This window comes from Hyperolius riggenbachi, chromosome 4 (assembly GCF_040937935.1).
Source record: "Hyperolius riggenbachi isolate aHypRig1 chromosome 4, aHypRig1.pri, whole genome shotgun sequence".
Classification (NCBI taxonomy): Eukaryota; Metazoa; Chordata; class Amphibia; order Anura; family Hyperoliidae; genus Hyperolius; species Hyperolius riggenbachi.
In genome coordinates, this window is record NC_090649.1 from 464,322,622 (window position 1) to 464,341,414 (window position 18,793).

The following is an 18,793-nucleotide window of genomic DNA, read 5'->3' on the forward strand; positions in this document are numbered from 1 at the left end:
AAAACACACAGGATGCAGGGACAGGAGGAGAACGCAGGGACAGTAGGATGATGCAGAGACAGTTAGGGTTTATTACATAGAGGGAGGGGGAAAAAAATGTATAATAGGCAAACACAAACTATATACTTTATAAAAGTAATATTGTAAAAAAAAAAAAAAAAAAAAAAGCCATTTTATGCCTTGATTTTCAGTGCAGTTCCTCTTTAAAGCAGACTTGGAACTCCTAACTTCCTCTCTGCTCCAAAAGATAAGCAACAGCATAATAACCTTTTAAGAAAAACATTTGCTACAGCTGATACAAATCCTGCAATAAATCTGCAGTGTCTACTTCCTGCTTTCATGGAAGCAGACAGGGTTAACATCTTGTGTTTACAAATTAGCTGCTCTGCCGAGCTAGCCAGCTGACACTCAGAGATCAAATAACAGTTGTGATTAATCACAGATGAGGGGGAATTAGGCTAATCTCTCTAAATACATACAGGGTGCATTTCCTTATTTTTTCCTTCTGCGCTGTGCAAGAGTTCAGGTCCACTTTAAATTCTGCTCAATATATTCCAGCAGGTGCCATTGTATGGAATAAAAGTTATACTCCATTTGCATTACGCAGTGAGGAGAGGAGAAGGAAAAATATAAACATGGGGAAACTCTCCTCTGTTCTTTTTAAACCGCAAATAAAATATCCAACTGGAGCTAGAAGGAGCCCCTCTCAGGCAGGCTGCCTATTTACCCTATTCAGGGACTGCTTTGCTTTCAGCTTACAGCTAACAAATCCTGGGAAATGTGGATATTCAGGTAGCCGATTGTCTCTGAACAATGGCTGTGTTTACCCTGAGAGCAGAGACAATGCTACCCTGGACACTGACTGCACAGCCCATTGAATGTGGTGTGTGCTCTGCTGCAGGATCTGAGGCTGTATGGAAATTGCCTTATTATTGCGCTATAAAGCCTCTCTGCTCACAATTAGCCAGCTCTGACACCAATTAAATCCAATGCAGGTACAGGTTTATTAAATGCAAGGAAAACTGTAAATACAAGTCATTCAGCCTATAAAGGGAACACACATCCTGCTTTGTGTTAATGGGGTATTAAAAAGGGAACGCTGTTTGTTAAATAGTGAAGAATTAGAATCACAGATTTAGGCTAGTGACACACCAGGACGTTGCGTTTAGGGGACGTTATAGGGCACATAACGTGCCCCTAACGCAACGCCTGGTGCTCTCTGGTGTGGACGTCGGAGTGAGCCGCGTTGTGCAGCTCACTCGGGCGTCCGTGATGCCGCTATGCGTACTCTTGGACGCATGCGGCGTCACGTGGTCCCGCCCGGCCAATCTCCGCACAGAGCGGCCGCTCCAGGAAGTAAACACTGCACGTCACTGAGTGCAGTGAATATTAATTAGCCATGTGCCCGGCCGCTCTCCCCTCCTCATCAACGTTACTGAGCATGTGCAAGCAGTCTAACGCGGCTTAGCCGCGGAGAACGCACAGCATGCAGCACTTTGTTGCGTTACAATGTAACGCAACGTGGGCAGTGTTAACAGCCCACTTGTGTTACATTGCTGTGCGTTGGGGGAGCGTTACAGGCTGCACTAACGTGCGCCTGTAACGTCCCTGTGTGCAAGAAGCCTTAAAAGACAACTGAATACCAGTTGCCTAGCTATCCTGCTGTCCCTCTGCCTCTAATATTTTTAGCCATAGCCCCTGAACAAGCATGCAGCAGATCAGGTGTTTCTGACATTGTCAGATCTGACAAGATTAGCTGCATGCTTGTTTCTAGTGTGATTCAGACACTACTGCAGCCAAATAGACCAGCAGGGCTGCCAGGCAACTGGCATTGCTTAAAAAGAAATAAATAGGTCAGCCTCCATATTCTTCTCACCACAGTTGTCCTTTAAACTGGAGTACATCCAAAACTGAAAGAGGCAAATTTTTAAAGCAATCGCATTTTTAAATACAATCAAAAATGCACTGTGTAGCTTTGCTTGCCTGTAGCAGTGCACTTCTCCATACAGACTCACAGAACTGTAGTGAAAGTAACAATGCCAGTCAGTGATCAACAAGCAGCATGCTGGGGTGTTTCGTTTTGGTGCAACTATCAGTAAGCAACACAAGATTAACGGCAGCAAGGTTAGTATTAGGCGTTGCAGTAGGTTAGTGTAAAGATAGGGTAAGATTTGAGTTTGCCATGAGCTACAGATGTTAGGTACTATAGCAATGGTAATGCAATACTAGCAATAGTAGCCTGCGCCAAAAACTTATTTGCTTGGATACTAAACAGAACTCCTGGGTGACGGCCCCCATGAAATTAAAGGGCAGATTCCGCAGTTCTTTCCAGCATAGTGAAAGGACACGGTGTAATAGTAAAACAAACAGATCAAATTCAGGAATGTAGAATATTCCAGGGGTGGACTCAGACAGAGGAACCTGTAGCTGAGGTTTAGAACTTAAAGAGAACCTGAGGCGGTTCCATGGGGGGGCAGATGGAACACAGAGGCATGTTCTCTGCCCCATGACATGCTTCTGTCTCCCCCCCATTGCCGCTCTCTGCCTCCCCCACGCTATAGCCCCCCAAGATTACCAACAATATTTGTCACTATCAGAGGTAAACACAGGGTAGAGGGATTCCCTGTTTAAAATGCCTGCCAGGGGCCTTCCTGCAGGGTTTCCAGAGCTGCTATTGGGCAGCTCTCCCTCCCTGGCCGCGCCCCCTGCCGCTCCCCCGCCTCCCTGCATGTTGGATGAGAGACACACAGTCTCTCCTTGCAGCGTCGTGACCCAGAGGTCACCAAAGTGAAAGTGGGCCAGTGTGGCCCACAGGAGTGCCGTTTTTTTTAAATTTTTTAAAAAAAAATTTGTGAGCCGACCTCGGGCTCACTTTAAGATTGCCCAGCAAGCTCATGGTGAACCAGAACTCCGAGGAAAGTGTAAGGGGCTACAAAGGAAAAAAGGAAAGGAAATCCTTCTTACTGAAATGCGATGCAAAACAGAATTCTCCTTTCTTAGAACTGAAGGTATTTGTGGTTATTCAGGTTGGATTGAGCATATGAGGTCTACCACAATGCACCACTGCTGAATGTGACACTTTGAACGGAGAACTTTGAGCCTGCTGGGAAGACTGCCTGAAAGCCAAACGGTCTGTAGTAACCAATCGCTTTTCACGCACTGGCAGGGGAACACTAAGGGAGGCATTACATCAGCAGCTATGACTAACAGCCGCGTCAGTCACCTCCTGCTAAACAGAGATCCGGAGAGGTCGGGGCTACATCTCTGCCAACGACAGTGAACTTTACCCCTCTCCACCTGACCGCATTTTTTAAAACAATCCTCGCATACGTTGCATTGCAGTCCGCCAATCTAAACTATGCGCTTCTAAAAACAGACCTAAGATCAGTGCAAACAAGAGCCGTCACACACAGCAAAACAAACTCTGACATTCCCCACTGACACTTTCTAACGTGACATTCCCCACTGACACTTTCTAAAATGACATTTCACACTGACAAACGAGAGAACGAAAGACGCAATGTTAAAGCAAACTTGGAGTGGAAAAAAAAACAACAAAAAAAAACAAAAAACACTTATGATGAAATGAATTGTATGTGTAGTACGAATAATGACTAGATCAGTAGCAAAGTCACAATTCCAGCTGTAAAACCACACTCTGTTTTTTTAAGCTATAAAACAAAGCAGAAATAATAACTCTGAACTTTCCTGCAGTAAAACCTTATCGAAGCTGTCTCTCACTGTTTCTTGGCTGTTCAAGTGCTTCAGAAAACAGGACTGTATTTGACCCAGTGAATGGAATAGCTCAGAGAAGCTCTTTTGCATAGATAACAACTGAAGTTTTTTAACTCTTACTGTACTGGAGAACACTATGAGACTTCTTTGCAACGTTTCTATTCATTAGCTGTACAGCACATACCATTCATTATCTCATAAGTTTATTTCCGTTTTAACGCAAGTAGATGATTCTTCAAACCCAGTGTTTTCGTTTTTTGAATTCTAAGTAGTTCTTGCATGAACCAAACATGTCAAACTGCAGACAGACCTACATCACAAAAAGGGACACATTTTGCCATTACTGACTGCGGACTTGGGTAGCGAAATGATCACGGTAAAAGTATTTTACGGCGATAGAACCCAAAAGACTTTTATACAAGTCAAGGAGTATTATTCACTTTTTCTCCAGAATTTTCTCCAGAGTTTTTAATGTTAAAATGCAAGGAGAAAATATATTTGCCTCATTGATCATCCCTGCTGCAGAGATCATTTCGGGTGACATCTCTTTGTACGCACCTTTAGCCAAAACGTTAATAATTACAGTATGTGAGCAGCGATATTCACGACGGATGCAAAGAATCTGATGTCTGTATCGGGTTTCATCTGGCACTGCTTAGCTTTAAAGAGGAACTGTAATCAAAATAATGATTAAAATTGCTTTTTTTACACAGCATTCATTCAGGCCTAGTTCACGTTACAAATCATAAGCGCAAAGCACTTTTGTGAGCAATTTCTGGCATTTTTAGAGCAATTAGTATTTTTTGCAAGCGATTTTGGGTGCGTTTTTGTTTTGCGATCTTGCATGTGCGGACAAAAAGGTTGTACACTCTGAGCCGGAGCTGAATTTCTTTGTAAAGTGAACCAGAGACGAAGCACCCTCATGTATTTTACCATATAGATCAGTGGGAACATTAGAGAAAACACCTACCCTGCTCGGTTTCATTCTTCACCGTTCAGCCTGCTTCTTATCAGCCCTGATAAAATCCCCGACTGAGCATTCAGTCTGGCTTTGCTCAGGAATCTTTATAGCTGAGTCATTATAGCAGAGCCACAAGGGGGAAGGCTTGGGCTTGAAAAGACAGAAGCTATAAAGATTCCTGAGCAAAGCCAGACCGAATGCTCAGTCTGGGATTTTATCAGGGCTTATTAGAAGCAAGCTGAACAGTTAAAAAATAAAACAGAGAGCATGGTAGGCGTTTTCTCTAATGTTCCCACTAATATATATCGTAAAATACAAGAGAGTGCTTTGTCTCTGGTTCACTTTAAGGAAACTTGCTTGAAAAACGCTCACAAAATCACTGTTCAAAGCACTTTAAAGCAAATTGCTATTTTTTTCCCCATACCTTGCATTGAAGTGCAAATCGCCCAAAAAAATGGGGCAGGCCCACGTTTACAATTTTGGGGAAAAAAATAAATAAATAATCACTTATGTGACAACACGCACATATTATTTCATCACACAAGCGCTTAAAAAAAAAACCTCAACGCTTATAAAATTCATGTTCTGAACCAGCCCTTATAAATTATTTAGCAAGTGTTTGCTCGTTGTAAAAATCTATCCTCATCCCGACTTACTTTCTTAAATTTAGCACAAGAGGCGACATCTTAAAGGGAACCTTAACTGAAGGGGGGTAAAAAGTTTCACTTACCTGGTGCTATTACCAGCCCCCTGCAGTAGTCCTGTGACCTTGGAGCCGCTCTGGAATCCTCCGGTCCCCCACTGTCACTTAGTTTCGTTTTTGACGACTCACCAGTCGGCCGTCCACCATGCGTATTATTGGACGCATTCCCTAATGCTATTAGCGCTGTTGCGGACCGCAACGCGTACAAAGATACGCGTTGCCGCATTCCACAAGCGTAGATACGTGGCAACGCGTATCTTTGTACGCGTTGCGGTCCGCAATAGCACTAATTGCAGTAGGGAATGCGTCCAATAATACGCATGGCGGACGGCCGACTGGTGAGTCGTCAAAAGCGAAACTGACATCGGGAGACCGGAGGATTCCAGACCGGCTCCGAGGGCACAGGACTGCTGCAGGGGGTTGGTAATAGCCCCAGGTAATTGAAACTCTTTACCCCCTGTTCAGTTAAGGTTCCCTTTAAGTCCTAACAGGTGATCTCTACAAAATGTTAGTTTACAGAGTTCTAAAGCCAGTAGAATGCCAGAAACCCACTAGTAACGATTTCTAATCGCTAGGGATTTGAAAAAGCTCTTGGTAATGCAATGCTATGGGGGATTTTTATAACATCACATCGCTCAAGTGGGATCACACCCATAGCATTACATTAGCAAGAGATTTCAAATCGCTCAGAAAAATCGCTCCTAGTGGGTTTCTGCTCAAGAAGGGGATAGGGTGGGGCTATAAACCAACATACAGCAATATATAGCTATAGGAAGTGTTTCTGATGCTTAAACCAGGCTATTTAACGTAAAATTGGGGATCCTGAATAGTTTACTGCCTTCTACTATAGGTCACTACAGGGCCTCTGTAACTATCGCAGAATCCCAGATCAAAGTCCACACGCCGTAACTGCCAGACTTATATCATCCTATGGCAAGTTCCTCACACAGAGTTCAGCTCTGGGCTAGCACTGCACCAGGCAGAGCAGCTGATAGGAAGCATGTTGTATGTGCTCAGCATATACCGCTTCGCAGGAAAGCAGCAGGATCCAGAGAGACACAGAAACTGCCCAGAGGCCGTGAGGCAGCCCATTCCAGGTGCGTGTAAATAGAAGTACAGACCAAAAACTGCTTTATCTTTATATTTGCCCCCCGGCTCAGCTGGGAAAGAAGACTGCTGCCTGCGAAATCCATGAATGACAAAGACGGCACATTAAAACAAATTGTGCTTTGCAAGTTTTAACAGAAACTTCTCATCTGCAGGTAACCAGAAGTGTGCCTCAACTGCAGTATTTGTGGATGGGCTGCACTAACAGCCTGGGAGCTGCACTGAGCAATGCTTCTGGATGGCCTCTCCACTATCATCTGTCTACTATTCATGCATAAATTCCCCCAACCAGCTACAATACAATCTGTTCCCAAATACATTCAACTGAGACCACAAAACGCACATACATAGTGATGTGCAGGATCTTTATGCCAGCAGGTGCAGAAAGAGAGCGACCAGGATTGCCTCTGACCCCTTTCACTCCATCCCCCAGACTATGGCCTCAATTCACTAAGCTTTATCAAACGTTTGATAATTTACCTCATGGGTAAAATCTAATTTTGATTTCACTAAGGTGTTATATATTGATCAAATGTTTTATTAAAAAAACGTTGACAAAATCTATAACACCTTAGTGAATTCAAAATTAGGTTTTACTCATGAGGTAAATTATCAAATGTTTGATAAAGCTTAGTGAATTGAGGCCTATGTCTTCAAGGGTAAGATACTGGTCAGTCACAACAAACCCTTCCAGGCACAGGAACCTCTTCCTTCTGGGGATAGCCATGCTTCATGCCGAGCCAAACTGCTAGGACCGGAAAGCATTCAGCACAGAAGTGAAAATGAACACATCTCACCCGGTTTACAGTCACTATAACTTACATACTGGCCTTGACTTGTAATAATATAAAGTACATTTTATTTATTGATTTATAAAGTGCCAACTTATTCCGCGGCACTGTACATAGTAAGAAACAAATATGGGGTACAAACTAACACACACAATGGTATACACCAGTATGCTAAAAAGAGTTGGTACAAAACACAGATTCAGTACTGGTAATTACAGTGACATAATTAATATGAATAAATACGCAACAAAGTCCAAAACACGAAAGGGCAAGAGATAGATGGATTCTGAGGTGTATAGAAAAGTGGTTTAATAATGGACTCTAGACTCTTTTGCTAAAATCTAACTGAAAGGTCAACATAGTAGGTTTGATCCATACTATCCAATTAGGGAGTGATCAATTGCTTTCCATATCCAGCTGTCATTGACCAGTGCATGGCTAGGCTCATGCACAGACCTGTTCTGCATCACAGACACTAGTACCAAGTAAGACAAAACATCTCAGACCCATCTGATAAAAGGACTTGTCCCTGTAGCATCAGCACAAGAATGCAAGCTGGATAACCTGCAGATAACCTCTGACAAACCAACAGTAGTGCAAGAGATTTACAACACGCGTTTATTAGGTGAAAAAAATACCCCTAAATCAAAAATAAAAAGGTGGCTACACACAACCTCTAAACAATCTACAAATGTTTTAGAATAAACAGTTTAGGAGTTTGTTTAATCACAAATGCATCCTTAAAGGACACCTGATGAGAGGGCTATGGAGGCTGCCATATTTTTTCCTTTTAAACAATGCCAGTTGCCTGACAGTCCTGCTGATCTATTTGGCTGCACTAGTGTCTGAATAACACCAGAAACAAGCATGTGGCTTATCTTGCCAGATCTGACAATAATGTCAGAAACACTTGATGTGCTGCATGCTTGTTCAGGGTCTGTGGCTAAAAGTATTAGGGGGGGGGGGGGGGGAGTACTGTATATTTTGAAGATGGAGACAACTTTGTATGTCTGAAATATTGTTAATGAAATAATTTGTAAGTAAGGGACTGTCAATGGAATAGCTAAAAGGAGCTTGGGGCCCCAAGCACTCCATTGATATGTACCCCCAAAACCTACCAAGGACAGCTGCAGTGTCAGAGAGGTGTACTTAGAGTAAACAGTTTGTTACGGATTACCACTATACACGGCACATTTAGAGGTGTTCAATACCAGCACAGCACCAATGAAAAGCTAATAAGATGGATGACAGAAGGCCCTTAGTGGGCCCCTCTGGTCCAGGGGCCCCGGTGTGGTTGTAACTTTTGCATCCCCTATTGCTATGCCACTGTAGAGTGTCTGTACATCGCTTAACCCTCTGGGCGATACAATTGCATCGCCCAGGAGGGGGCGCAGCACTTTTTTTTTTAATTTTTTTTTTTTAAATCATGTAGTGAGCCCTGGGCTTGCTACATGATAGCCGCTGCGCAGCGGCATCCCCCCACCCACTCCGATCGCCTTCGGTTCGGCGATCAGGAGTAAGCAGGAAATCCCGCTCAGAACGGGATTTCCTGCTGGGCTTCCCCGGTCGCCATGGCGATCAGACGGGATGACGTCAGAGGGAGTCCCGATCCACCCCTCGGCGCTGCCTGGCACTGATTGGCCAGGCTGCGCAAGGGGTCTGGGGGGGGGGGGGGCTGCGCGGCACGGCGGGTAGCGGCGGATCGGAAGTTACACGCAGCTAGCAAAGTGCTAGCTGCGTGTAACAGAAAAAAATTATGCAATTTGACCCACCAGGGCCTGAGAAAGCCTCCTGCGCGATATACCCCGAGCTCAGCTCGGGATTATCGCCCAGGAGGTTAAGACAACAGTTCTGTAGTGGATGATCTAGCTTCCTTTCAGCTTATATCAAAGCTTATCTACACCGCACCAAAACAGATATAAATATAATAAAGTTTCATGGAAAAAAAAAGTTGCATCCCAGTAGCAATGAATATTTAAACAGAAGGGTTACCAGAGCTGGTGGATGTGGAGGAGCAGTCAGCTGCCCAGCACAGCCCAGGTACTTGAGAAACAAAAGCTGCCCGCATTTACCTCACAACACTGGTAACTAGATACCGCTATATTTACTTTCAGTGTAGCAACCAAGAACTGGAGAATAGGGGAGAAGATGGACAAGATACCAAACATGACAAAAGACACTCAATCCAGCCCGAGGCAACGACAGAAAAAGAAAATAACCCAGGATTAAACATCAGATCCTATGAGACGGTTTCACCTGAACAATAGTGCTTTCTTTAAAAATGTCTAAACTGCAAACCAACCTCCACAACTTCTCACCAAAAACGGCCAAAGCAGCTCAGCAGAAAAATGCTACAAATTTTACAGCTAAAATGTTGCAGCACATACAGAAGACATTGTTGTAACCACTGCAGATACTGAACTCAGACCAGTATAGAGCGTGCTGTGGGTTAAGTATTGGAATATAGCAGAAAAAAGCATTGCCCATAAAACAGCAGCACTCACTATTTTAAAAAATATATATACCGTATATATATAATAATAATAATAATAATATCTGAACATTTGTATAGCGCTTTTCTCCTTTCGGACTCAAAGCGCTCAAGAGCTGCAGCCACTGGGACGCGCTCAGGAGGCCACCCTGCAGTGTTAGGGAGTCTTGCCTTGAAATCCTTACTGAATAGGTACTTAACCTAGCCAAGATTCGAACCCTGGTCTCCCATGTCAAAGGCAGTGCCCTTAACCAGTACACTATCCAGCCACCGCTATACTTTATTGTATTAATTTGCATTTGAAAACTTCAAGATAAAAACAAACCTGACACGGATCCATACATTACAACCATGAAATACAGTATAAATAAATCTATAATCAGTGAACCTGGTATCCAGTGGAATTGTATATAAATACAATTATTGTATGTATATAGCTGAATTACACAACTGAACCCGGGACTACACACTAATTTGATAGTCGAGCAGGTGAATCGATTTCTTGGATACCAGGTATACTGATCACAGATTTATACTGCATTTCATGATTATATATTATATATAGATCCGTGTCTGAGGATTGTTTTTATCCTGAAGTTTTCAAACGGAATGCCAATTTATCCAATAAAGTATTATTGTTCTATTTTTTGAAATTATGAGTGGTGCTGTTTTATGGGCAATCATTTTTTTCTGCTACATATGGTAGACATAGTGTGAGCACATGCCAGCAAGTCAGCATACAAAGTTTTTCAAACTTTATAAAAACTGTCGTAGGTGACATCACAACGCATAACAGAGGAGCCACTTACCGGCATCATTTTGGGACCGTACCGCATTTACGCAGAGGATGGAGCCAGAGGCAGTCCGGGAGGGTAAAAGCGATGGCGTACTTTGGGCTCAGGATCGCGCAGCTCAGTCTGTATACAATTCAAAGGCTTGCTGATGGGGGGCAGGGACCTGTGAATACATTAACAGAATTCCTTGTCTTTCAGTCCTTCAAGGGAGCGTTGTCTTCTTTCTATAGGCATGTGCGACGTCGGTTTAACTGATCTCTCTTCTAGAACAATGCACAACGCCAGTTCTATCACCAGCTTTTAATCTGCAAAATCAGTCCGCCTCCAAGAGCGTTTTACAAATGCCTCCCTGCACCATCTCTCTGTACACCTTCCCTTTACAGCCTGATGATTCAGTCTGCCCACCTTTCTGCTGGTCTGATCCACCACTGATGATTCAGCCAGCCCACCTCTCTCTGCTGGCCTCATCTCCTGATACTCTGCCCACAGAGACACCTCATCACATCACACTTCTACGCTATTGAGTTATCAGAGCCTCCACCCCCACCTTCCACGGTTCTGAAACACAACTCCTTACTAGTCTTCTGGTTTCAAACACCGCCAGCTTCATTGCTGGCTTGATCTGTGCCAACCAAATCACCTGCCATATCATGGCACCCCCTGGAATGGGGTGAGGTGGGGCTGTCTACAAACATGTATGGAGCTGGGCAGATGAATTCGGGAGTCAGCATGCAGTCTACATAAACCTTGATGTCTACATTTTCTAGGTGAGAAGGCTAAAAGTAAATAAACAAATATGGTCCCTGGTGGCATTCAAGCACACACTGACTAACTGACGCACTTTTCTAAAATCAGACTACTTCAGCTAACCTAACCCTCCTTAACGGACATCCCAGGTCAAAATAAACTGATGAGAAAAACAATTTTATCTATCCTCCTACTCCTAAAAATTACTTTTTTTTTTCTTCTTTAGATACCCCACAGTTTTATTTGATATTTAAATCTAGTTTTTACTGTTTCATTGTCTCTGCTCAATGACACCTTCATTAAAGCGGAATATAACCCTGCATTTCAACTTTGCTCTAAAACATTATTTACAGTATATTATATGCAACCAGCATTTTTTTTTTTTTACTAGACCAGCATTGGAAGGGTTACACAGGGCTTTAAAGTCCCTAGAGATTTCTGCAACCGAATCCGAACTTGAGTTAGATACTTTTTGTTTACAAATATGTGTTTATTATGACTCATCTCTCTCACTGAGAAGGAGCTTGGAGGACAGCCAAAGAGATGTATCTATTGATAAACAGTTACACACTAACTAAATAGAATGTAACCATCTGAATGTCTGCACGGAACCTAAAACCTCTGTGTTTAACCCTTCCAATGCTGGTCTAGTAAAAAAAAAAATGCTTTTTGCATATAATATGCTGTAAATAATGTTTTAGAGCAAAGTTGAAATGCAGGGTTATATTCCGCTTTAAAGTATACCAGAGCTCAAATCTATGAATTATTGACCCTTTCTAGCTCTTTTCTGCTCTCAGAAGCCATTTACTGTCAGGAAAGTGTTTAATGGCTGTAATTACTTATCAGTGAGGGTTATGCTATAGTCTGACCCAGACAGAAACTGTCACTTTCATACCTGACGTTTATTTAAAGGAACACAGCCTAGTTATTTGTGTGCTAGGCACTGTACATACATGTCTATCTCATCATGTCACCTCGGTTGTCCTTTAAAGGGCAACTGAAGTGAGAGGTATATGGAGGCTGCCATATTTATTTTCTTTTAAGCAATACCAGTTGCCAGCTCTGCTGATCATCTGCCTCTAATCCTTTTAGCCACAGACCCTGAACAAGCATGCAGCAGATCAAGTGTTTCTGACATTTGCAGATCTGACTGGATCAGCCCAGGCTCTAGTCAAGCTTTGAAAAGGCAGTTCCCCCTACAGAGTCAAATCTGAGCATAGCTATGCTCAGATGTGACAAGTCACTTCATTTTTTTGCCGCCAAGTGACAGTGTTGCATGTCAAACACGGACACATGTGGTGTTACAAATGCTGCCAATTGGCTGAAAAGCATTCGGGCCCACCAACCGGGTGGCTAAACTTCAGACGAGCGCACTGTTCAACCATCTGTGGAAAAAGGGGCCTTAAGGTATTTTGCTGTACCCGATCACTTTTTTTTTTGCCAAACAAACCCTTCCAGATCAGTAGTTACCAATCGATTTTAAGTTAAGCAGCAGATTTCAGGCTAACACAATGCACTCTACTCCATCTTGTGTATGCCAACTTAGCAACCCTTTTGTCTAGGTAATTGTTAATTGGCTTCTTCAAGACTGCCATCATGCTGGGTATACATATAGCAGGCGGGATAAACCACTGATATATTGAATGGAGCTAGATGGTAAATGATCAACAGCAGCTGATCAAATACCATTTAGCGCCATTCAATATTAGATAGGATGTCAGTAGAGATCTAATCTAACACTCAGCTGATTATCGGGCGATCGATCAATATCGATCGCAAATCGGTTGACCAATCGATCAACTTGCGGCCGATTTCGATTTCAATCGATCCTACATGTTGGAAAATTTAGAAAGATCTGTTGAGATTGCTTATCATTTTGCACTGGACCTAATGGAAATCTGATGGCAAAAAATGCCATCAGATCGATTTTCATACTGAAACCTATTGGCAATCTGTTCTTAGTAAAAATGTTCCTAAACACATCAGATAGATCGGAGATCTATCTGATGCTAATCTAATGAGTGTATGGCCACCTTTACTTCTGAGCCCCACAAGCAGATGCTCACTGCACCACAAATCATACTGCACACTTCTGCCGTATAACAAGTACTGTACTAACTACCCCTCTTCTCAATAGTAGTACGGATACCCTTCTGCCACACTGTACTGACACCCTCTCCTGTACAATAAGTACTGGCACCCTTCTGCCCTTTAAGTACCAATTACCCCTCTTCTGTACAGTAAGTACAGACTTCCTTTCTTCTGTATAACTAATGAAACCCTTCTGCCATATAATAACATAGAACACTGAAACTCCTCTTCTGCACAATGAGTACTGACACTTTTCTGCCATAAATAAAAGTACCGACACCGCTCCCCTATAATAAATACATAAGCCATGACAAACACCTTCTGCCACATTACCCTCTTCTGCAAAAGCACTGACACCCCTCTTCTCCTGTATAATAAGCACTGACACCCCTCCTCTCCTGTATAATAAGCACTGACACCCCCTCTTCTCCTGTATAATAAGCACTGACACCCCCTCTTCTCCTGTATAATAAGCACTGACACCCCTCCTCTCCTGTATAATAAGCACTGACACCCCTCTTCTCCTGTAGAATAAGCACTGACACCCCCTCTTCTCCTGTATAATAAGCACTGACACCCCTCTTCTCCTGCATAATAAGCACTGACACCCCTCTTCTCCTGTATAATAAGCACTGACACCCCTCTTCTCCTGTATAATAAGCACTGACACCCCTCTTCTCCTGTATAATAAGCACTGACACCCCCTCTTCTCCTGTATAATAAGCACTGACACCCCTCTTCTCCTGCATAATAAGCACTGACACCCCTCTTCTCCTGTATAATAAGCACTGACACCCCCTCTTCTCCTGTATAATAAGCACTGACACCCCCTCTTCTCCTGTATAATAAGCACTGACACCCCCTCTTCTCCTGTATAATAAGCACTGACACCCCTCTTCTCCTGCATAATAAGCACTGACACCCCTCTTCTCCTGTATAATAAGCACTGACACCCCTCTTCTCCTGTTATATAAGCACTGACACCCCCTCTTCTCCTGTATAATAAGCACTGACACCCCTCTTCTCCTGTATAATAAGCACTGACACCCCTCCTCTCCTGTATAATAAGCACTGACACCCCTCTTCTCCTGTATAATAAGCACTGACACCCCTCCTCTCCTGTATAATAAGCACTGACACCCCTCTTCTCCTGTATAATAAGCACTGACACCCCCTCTTCTCCTGTATAATAAGCACTGACACCCCTCTTCTCCTGTATAATAAGCACTGACACCCATCTTCTCCTGTATAATAAGCACTGACACCCCCCTTCTCCTGTATAATAAGCACTGACACCCCCTCTTCTCCTGTATAATAAGCACTGACACCCCCCTTCTCCTGTATAATAAGCACTGACACCCCCTCTTCTCCTGTATAATAAGCACTGACACCCCTCTTCTCCTGCATAATAAGCACTGACACCCCTCTTCTCCTGTATAATAAGCACTGACACCCCTCTTCTCCTGTATAATAAGCACTGACACCCCTCTTCTCCTGTATAATAAGCACTGACACCCCCCCTTCTCCTGTATAATAAGCACTGACACCCTCTTCTGGATAAGCACTGACACCCCTCTTCTCCTGTATAATAAGCACTGACACCCCTCTTCTCCTGTATAATAAGCACTGACACCCCCCTTCTCCTGTATAATAAGCACTGACACCCCCCCTTCTCCTGTATAATAAGCACTGACACCCTCTTCTGGATAAGCACTGACACCTCTCTTCTCCTGTATAATAAGCACTGACACCCCCCTTCTCCTGTATAATAAGCACTGACACCCTCTTCTGGATAAGCACTGACACCCCTCTTCTCCTGTATAATAAGCACTGACACCGCTCTTCTGCATAATAACTGACACCCCTCCTCTCCTGCATAATAAGCACTGACACCCCCTCTTCTTCTGTATAATAAGCACTGACACCCCTCTTCTGCATAATGACTGACACCCCTCTCCTGCATAATAAGCACTGACACCCCTCTTCTCCTGTATAATAAGCACTGACACCCCTCTTCTCCTGTATAATAAGCACTGACACCCCCTTCTCCTGTATAATAAGCACTGACACCCCCCTTCTCCTGTATAATAAGCACTGACACCCCCCTTCTCCTGTATAATAAGCACTGACACCCCCCTTCTCCTGTATAATAAGCACTGACACCCCCCTTCTCCTGTATAATAAGCACTGACACCCCCCTTCTCCTGTATAATAAGCACTGACACCCCCCTTCTCCTGTATAATAAGCACTGACACCCCCCTTCTCCTGTATAATAAGCACTGACACCCCTTTTCTCCTGTATAATAAGCACTGACACCCCTCTTCTCCTGTATAATAAGCACTTACACCCCCATTTGTATAATAAGCACTGACACCCCTCTTCTCCTGTAGAATAAGCACTGACACCCCCCTTCTCCTGTATAATAAGCACTGACACCCCCCCTTCTCCTGTATAATAAGCACTGACACCCCTCTTCTCCTGTATAATAAGCACTGACACCGCTCTTCTGCATAATGACTGACACCCCCTCTTCTTCTGTATAATAAGCACTGACACCCCTCTTCTGCATAATGACTGACACCCCTCTCCTGCATAATAAGCACTGACACCCCTCTTCTCCTGTATAATAAGCACTGACACCCCTCTTCTCCTGTATAATAAGCACTGACACCCCTCTTCTCCTGTAGAATAAGCACTGACACCCCCTTCTCCTGTATAATAAGCACTGACACCCCCCTTCTCCTGTACAATAAGCACTGACACCCCTCTTCTCCTGTATAATAAGCACTGACACCCCCCTTCGCCTGTATAATAAGCACTGACACCCCCCTTCTCCTGTATAATAAGCACTGACACCCCCCTTCTCCTGTATAATAAGCACTGACACCCCCCTTCTCCTGTATAATAAGCACTGACACCCCCCTTCTCCTGTATAATAAGCACTGACACCCCTTTTCTCCTGTATAATAAGCACTGACACCCCTTTTCTCCTGTATAATAAGCACTGACACCCCTCTTCTCCTGTATAATAAGCACTGACACCCCTCTTCTCCTGTATAATAAGCACTGACACCCCTCTTCTCCTGTATAATAAGCACTGACACCCCTCTTCTCCTGTATAACAAGCACTTACACCCCCATTTGTATAATAAGCACTGACACCCCTCTTCTCCTGTAGAATAAGCACTGACACCCCCCTTCTCCTGTATAATAAGCACTGACACCCCCCTTCTCCTGTATAATAAGCACTGACACCCCTCTTCTCCTGTATAATAAGCACTGACACCCATTTTCTCCTGTATAATAAGCACTGACACCCCCCTTCTCCTGTATAATAAGCACTGACACCCCTCTTCTCCTGTATAATAAGCACTGACACCCATTTTCTCCTGTATAATAAGCACTGACACCCCTCTTCTCTTGTATAATAAGCACTGACACCCCTCTTCTCTTGTATAATAAGCACTGACACCCCTCTTCTCTTGTATAATAAGCACTGACACCCCTCTTCTCTTGTATAATAAGCACTGACAACCCTCTTCTCCTGTATAATAAGCACTTACACCCCCATTTGTATAATAAGCACTGACACCCCTCTTCTCTTGTATAATAAGCACTGACACCCCTCTTCTCCTGTATAATAAGCACTTACACCCCCATTTGTAGAATAAGCACTGACACCCCCCTTCTCCTGTATAATAAGCACTGACACCCCCCTTCTCCTGTATAATAAGCACTGACACCCCCTCTTCTTCTGTATAATAAGCACTGACACCCCCTCTTCTTCTGTATAATAAGCACTGACACCCCTCTTCTGCATAAGGACTGACACCCCTCTTCTCCTGTATAATAAGCACTGACACCCCCCTTCTCCTGTATAATAAGCACTGACACCCCTCTTCTCCAGTATAATAAGCACTGACACCCCTCTTCTCCTGTAGAATAAGCACTGACACCCCCCTTCTCCTGTATAATAAGCACTGACACCCCTCTTCTCCTGTATAATAAGCACTGACACCCCTCTTCTGTATAAAAAGTAGGAATTAACCCTTGCCAGCCCGCAGCACTGCCACACACCTGTAATTGCTGAATCTGCTCTCTTCTGTAATATTCCTCTTCCCCTCCATGTAACTAGTTTTGCCCGCTTGGCCACCTGTAGGTCCTGTTGTTAGAGACACCCCCCTCTAGTGGTAGCGACTCTCTGCCCGTCCCCACCTGTGAGCCCTGCCCCCCCCCCCCCCCCCCCTCACCCCCCCTCACCCCCCCTCACCCTATCAGCTCTCGCTCATTACCCCGGTCCGGTGGTCGCGCCCTGTAGCCCCGCTGTGGTGCCCGGTCTCCCCGCACAGCTCCGTCTCCCGGGATCTCCGGCTTTGTGTGGCGGAGGAGGGCGGCGCCTATCCCGGGCAAAGAGGCGATACTGACCCGCCCTACATGCCCCGCCCCCCGTCTCTCACAAGCTGCCCTCCTGTAATCCCCGCCCTCATCCCCAGCCCCGCCTCCTCCGGGACGCCTCGGGTCACATGACACTCCCCCTGGCGGTCAGTTAACCCCCTCCGCGCCAGGCTTTCTGCCCCAGCTCACTGGGCCGCGGTATGAGCCACACACCGGGCGCCGTGGCGGGTTGGGGAGATGAGATGGGGTGCTGCTGAGCAGTGGGGGGAAGGGGAGAAGAAAAAGTAAAATGGCCGCCGCCCCATTGCCTGGAAACAACATAGGTTGTCATGGTAATAGCAGGTGTTATTCTCCTCCTCCTCCTAACTCCAGAGATAACTCTCTCTGTGCTGCACAAGCAAAAAGTCTTGAATCAGGAGGATACCAGTTACTGGCTAACTTATAGCAAGAAAAAAATAAAGGTGGCCATACATCCAGTGATTTGGTGACTGATCGACCATCTGATAATTATTAGGTTGGCCACTAACGGTCCAATTTCTAGCAAAAAAGAAATTCTGATCGGAAGTGAAATATTGTAATAAATCGTTCACTACACCATCGACAAACCAATCTTTGCTTCCTATCTATCACAACCAACAAGAAAATCCAAATTTTGGTTCAACGAAAATTCATTCCTACGACATTTTTTTCACTCGTTCATAATCGATGGTGTCCACCAATGGAGATTATTTACAACCAATCCGATCTGAATTTCTGATCGCTCAAACGATTTTTCGCTAGAAATTGGACCGTTAGTGGCCACCTTTATCAAATCGGATGCAAATTGGTGCGGCTGTAGTCAAAATAAATCCAACTTTGTCAGAATGTGTAACCTCTACCATTCTTCTACGGGGTGCACATTTTGACAGGTTGCATAAAATGCTACCTGTAGTGAAACTTTTTGCAACTTCTTCAGAACTTGCATCCTCTACCATTC

The 18,793-nt window shown here is 44.3% G+C and overlaps 1 protein-coding gene across 2 annotated transcripts in view; it reads right to left on the bottom strand.

Moving 5' to 3' along the window:
• The window catches only part of TP53BP2 (tumor protein p53 binding protein 2), a 101,894-nt gene extending 84,029 nt beyond the window's left edge, over positions 1–17,865 (bottom strand). Inside the window, exons 1-2 of one of the 2 annotated variants that reach the window (XM_068232844.1) lie at positions 17,715–17,865; positions 10,598–10,745 (exon numbers count right to left, since the gene is read on the bottom strand). In XM_068232844.1, the coding sequence (XP_068088945.1) occupies positions 10,598–10,624 (27 nt within the window). In that variant the 5' untranslated portion in view covers positions 10,625–10,745; positions 17,715–17,865. Of the gene's footprint in view, positions 1–10,597; positions 10,746–17,499; positions 17,602–17,714 lie in introns of those variants that run through there. The other variant, XM_068232845.1, reaches the window with a different exon arrangement.
• Between the last annotated feature and the right edge of the window lie 928 nt (positions 17,866–18,793).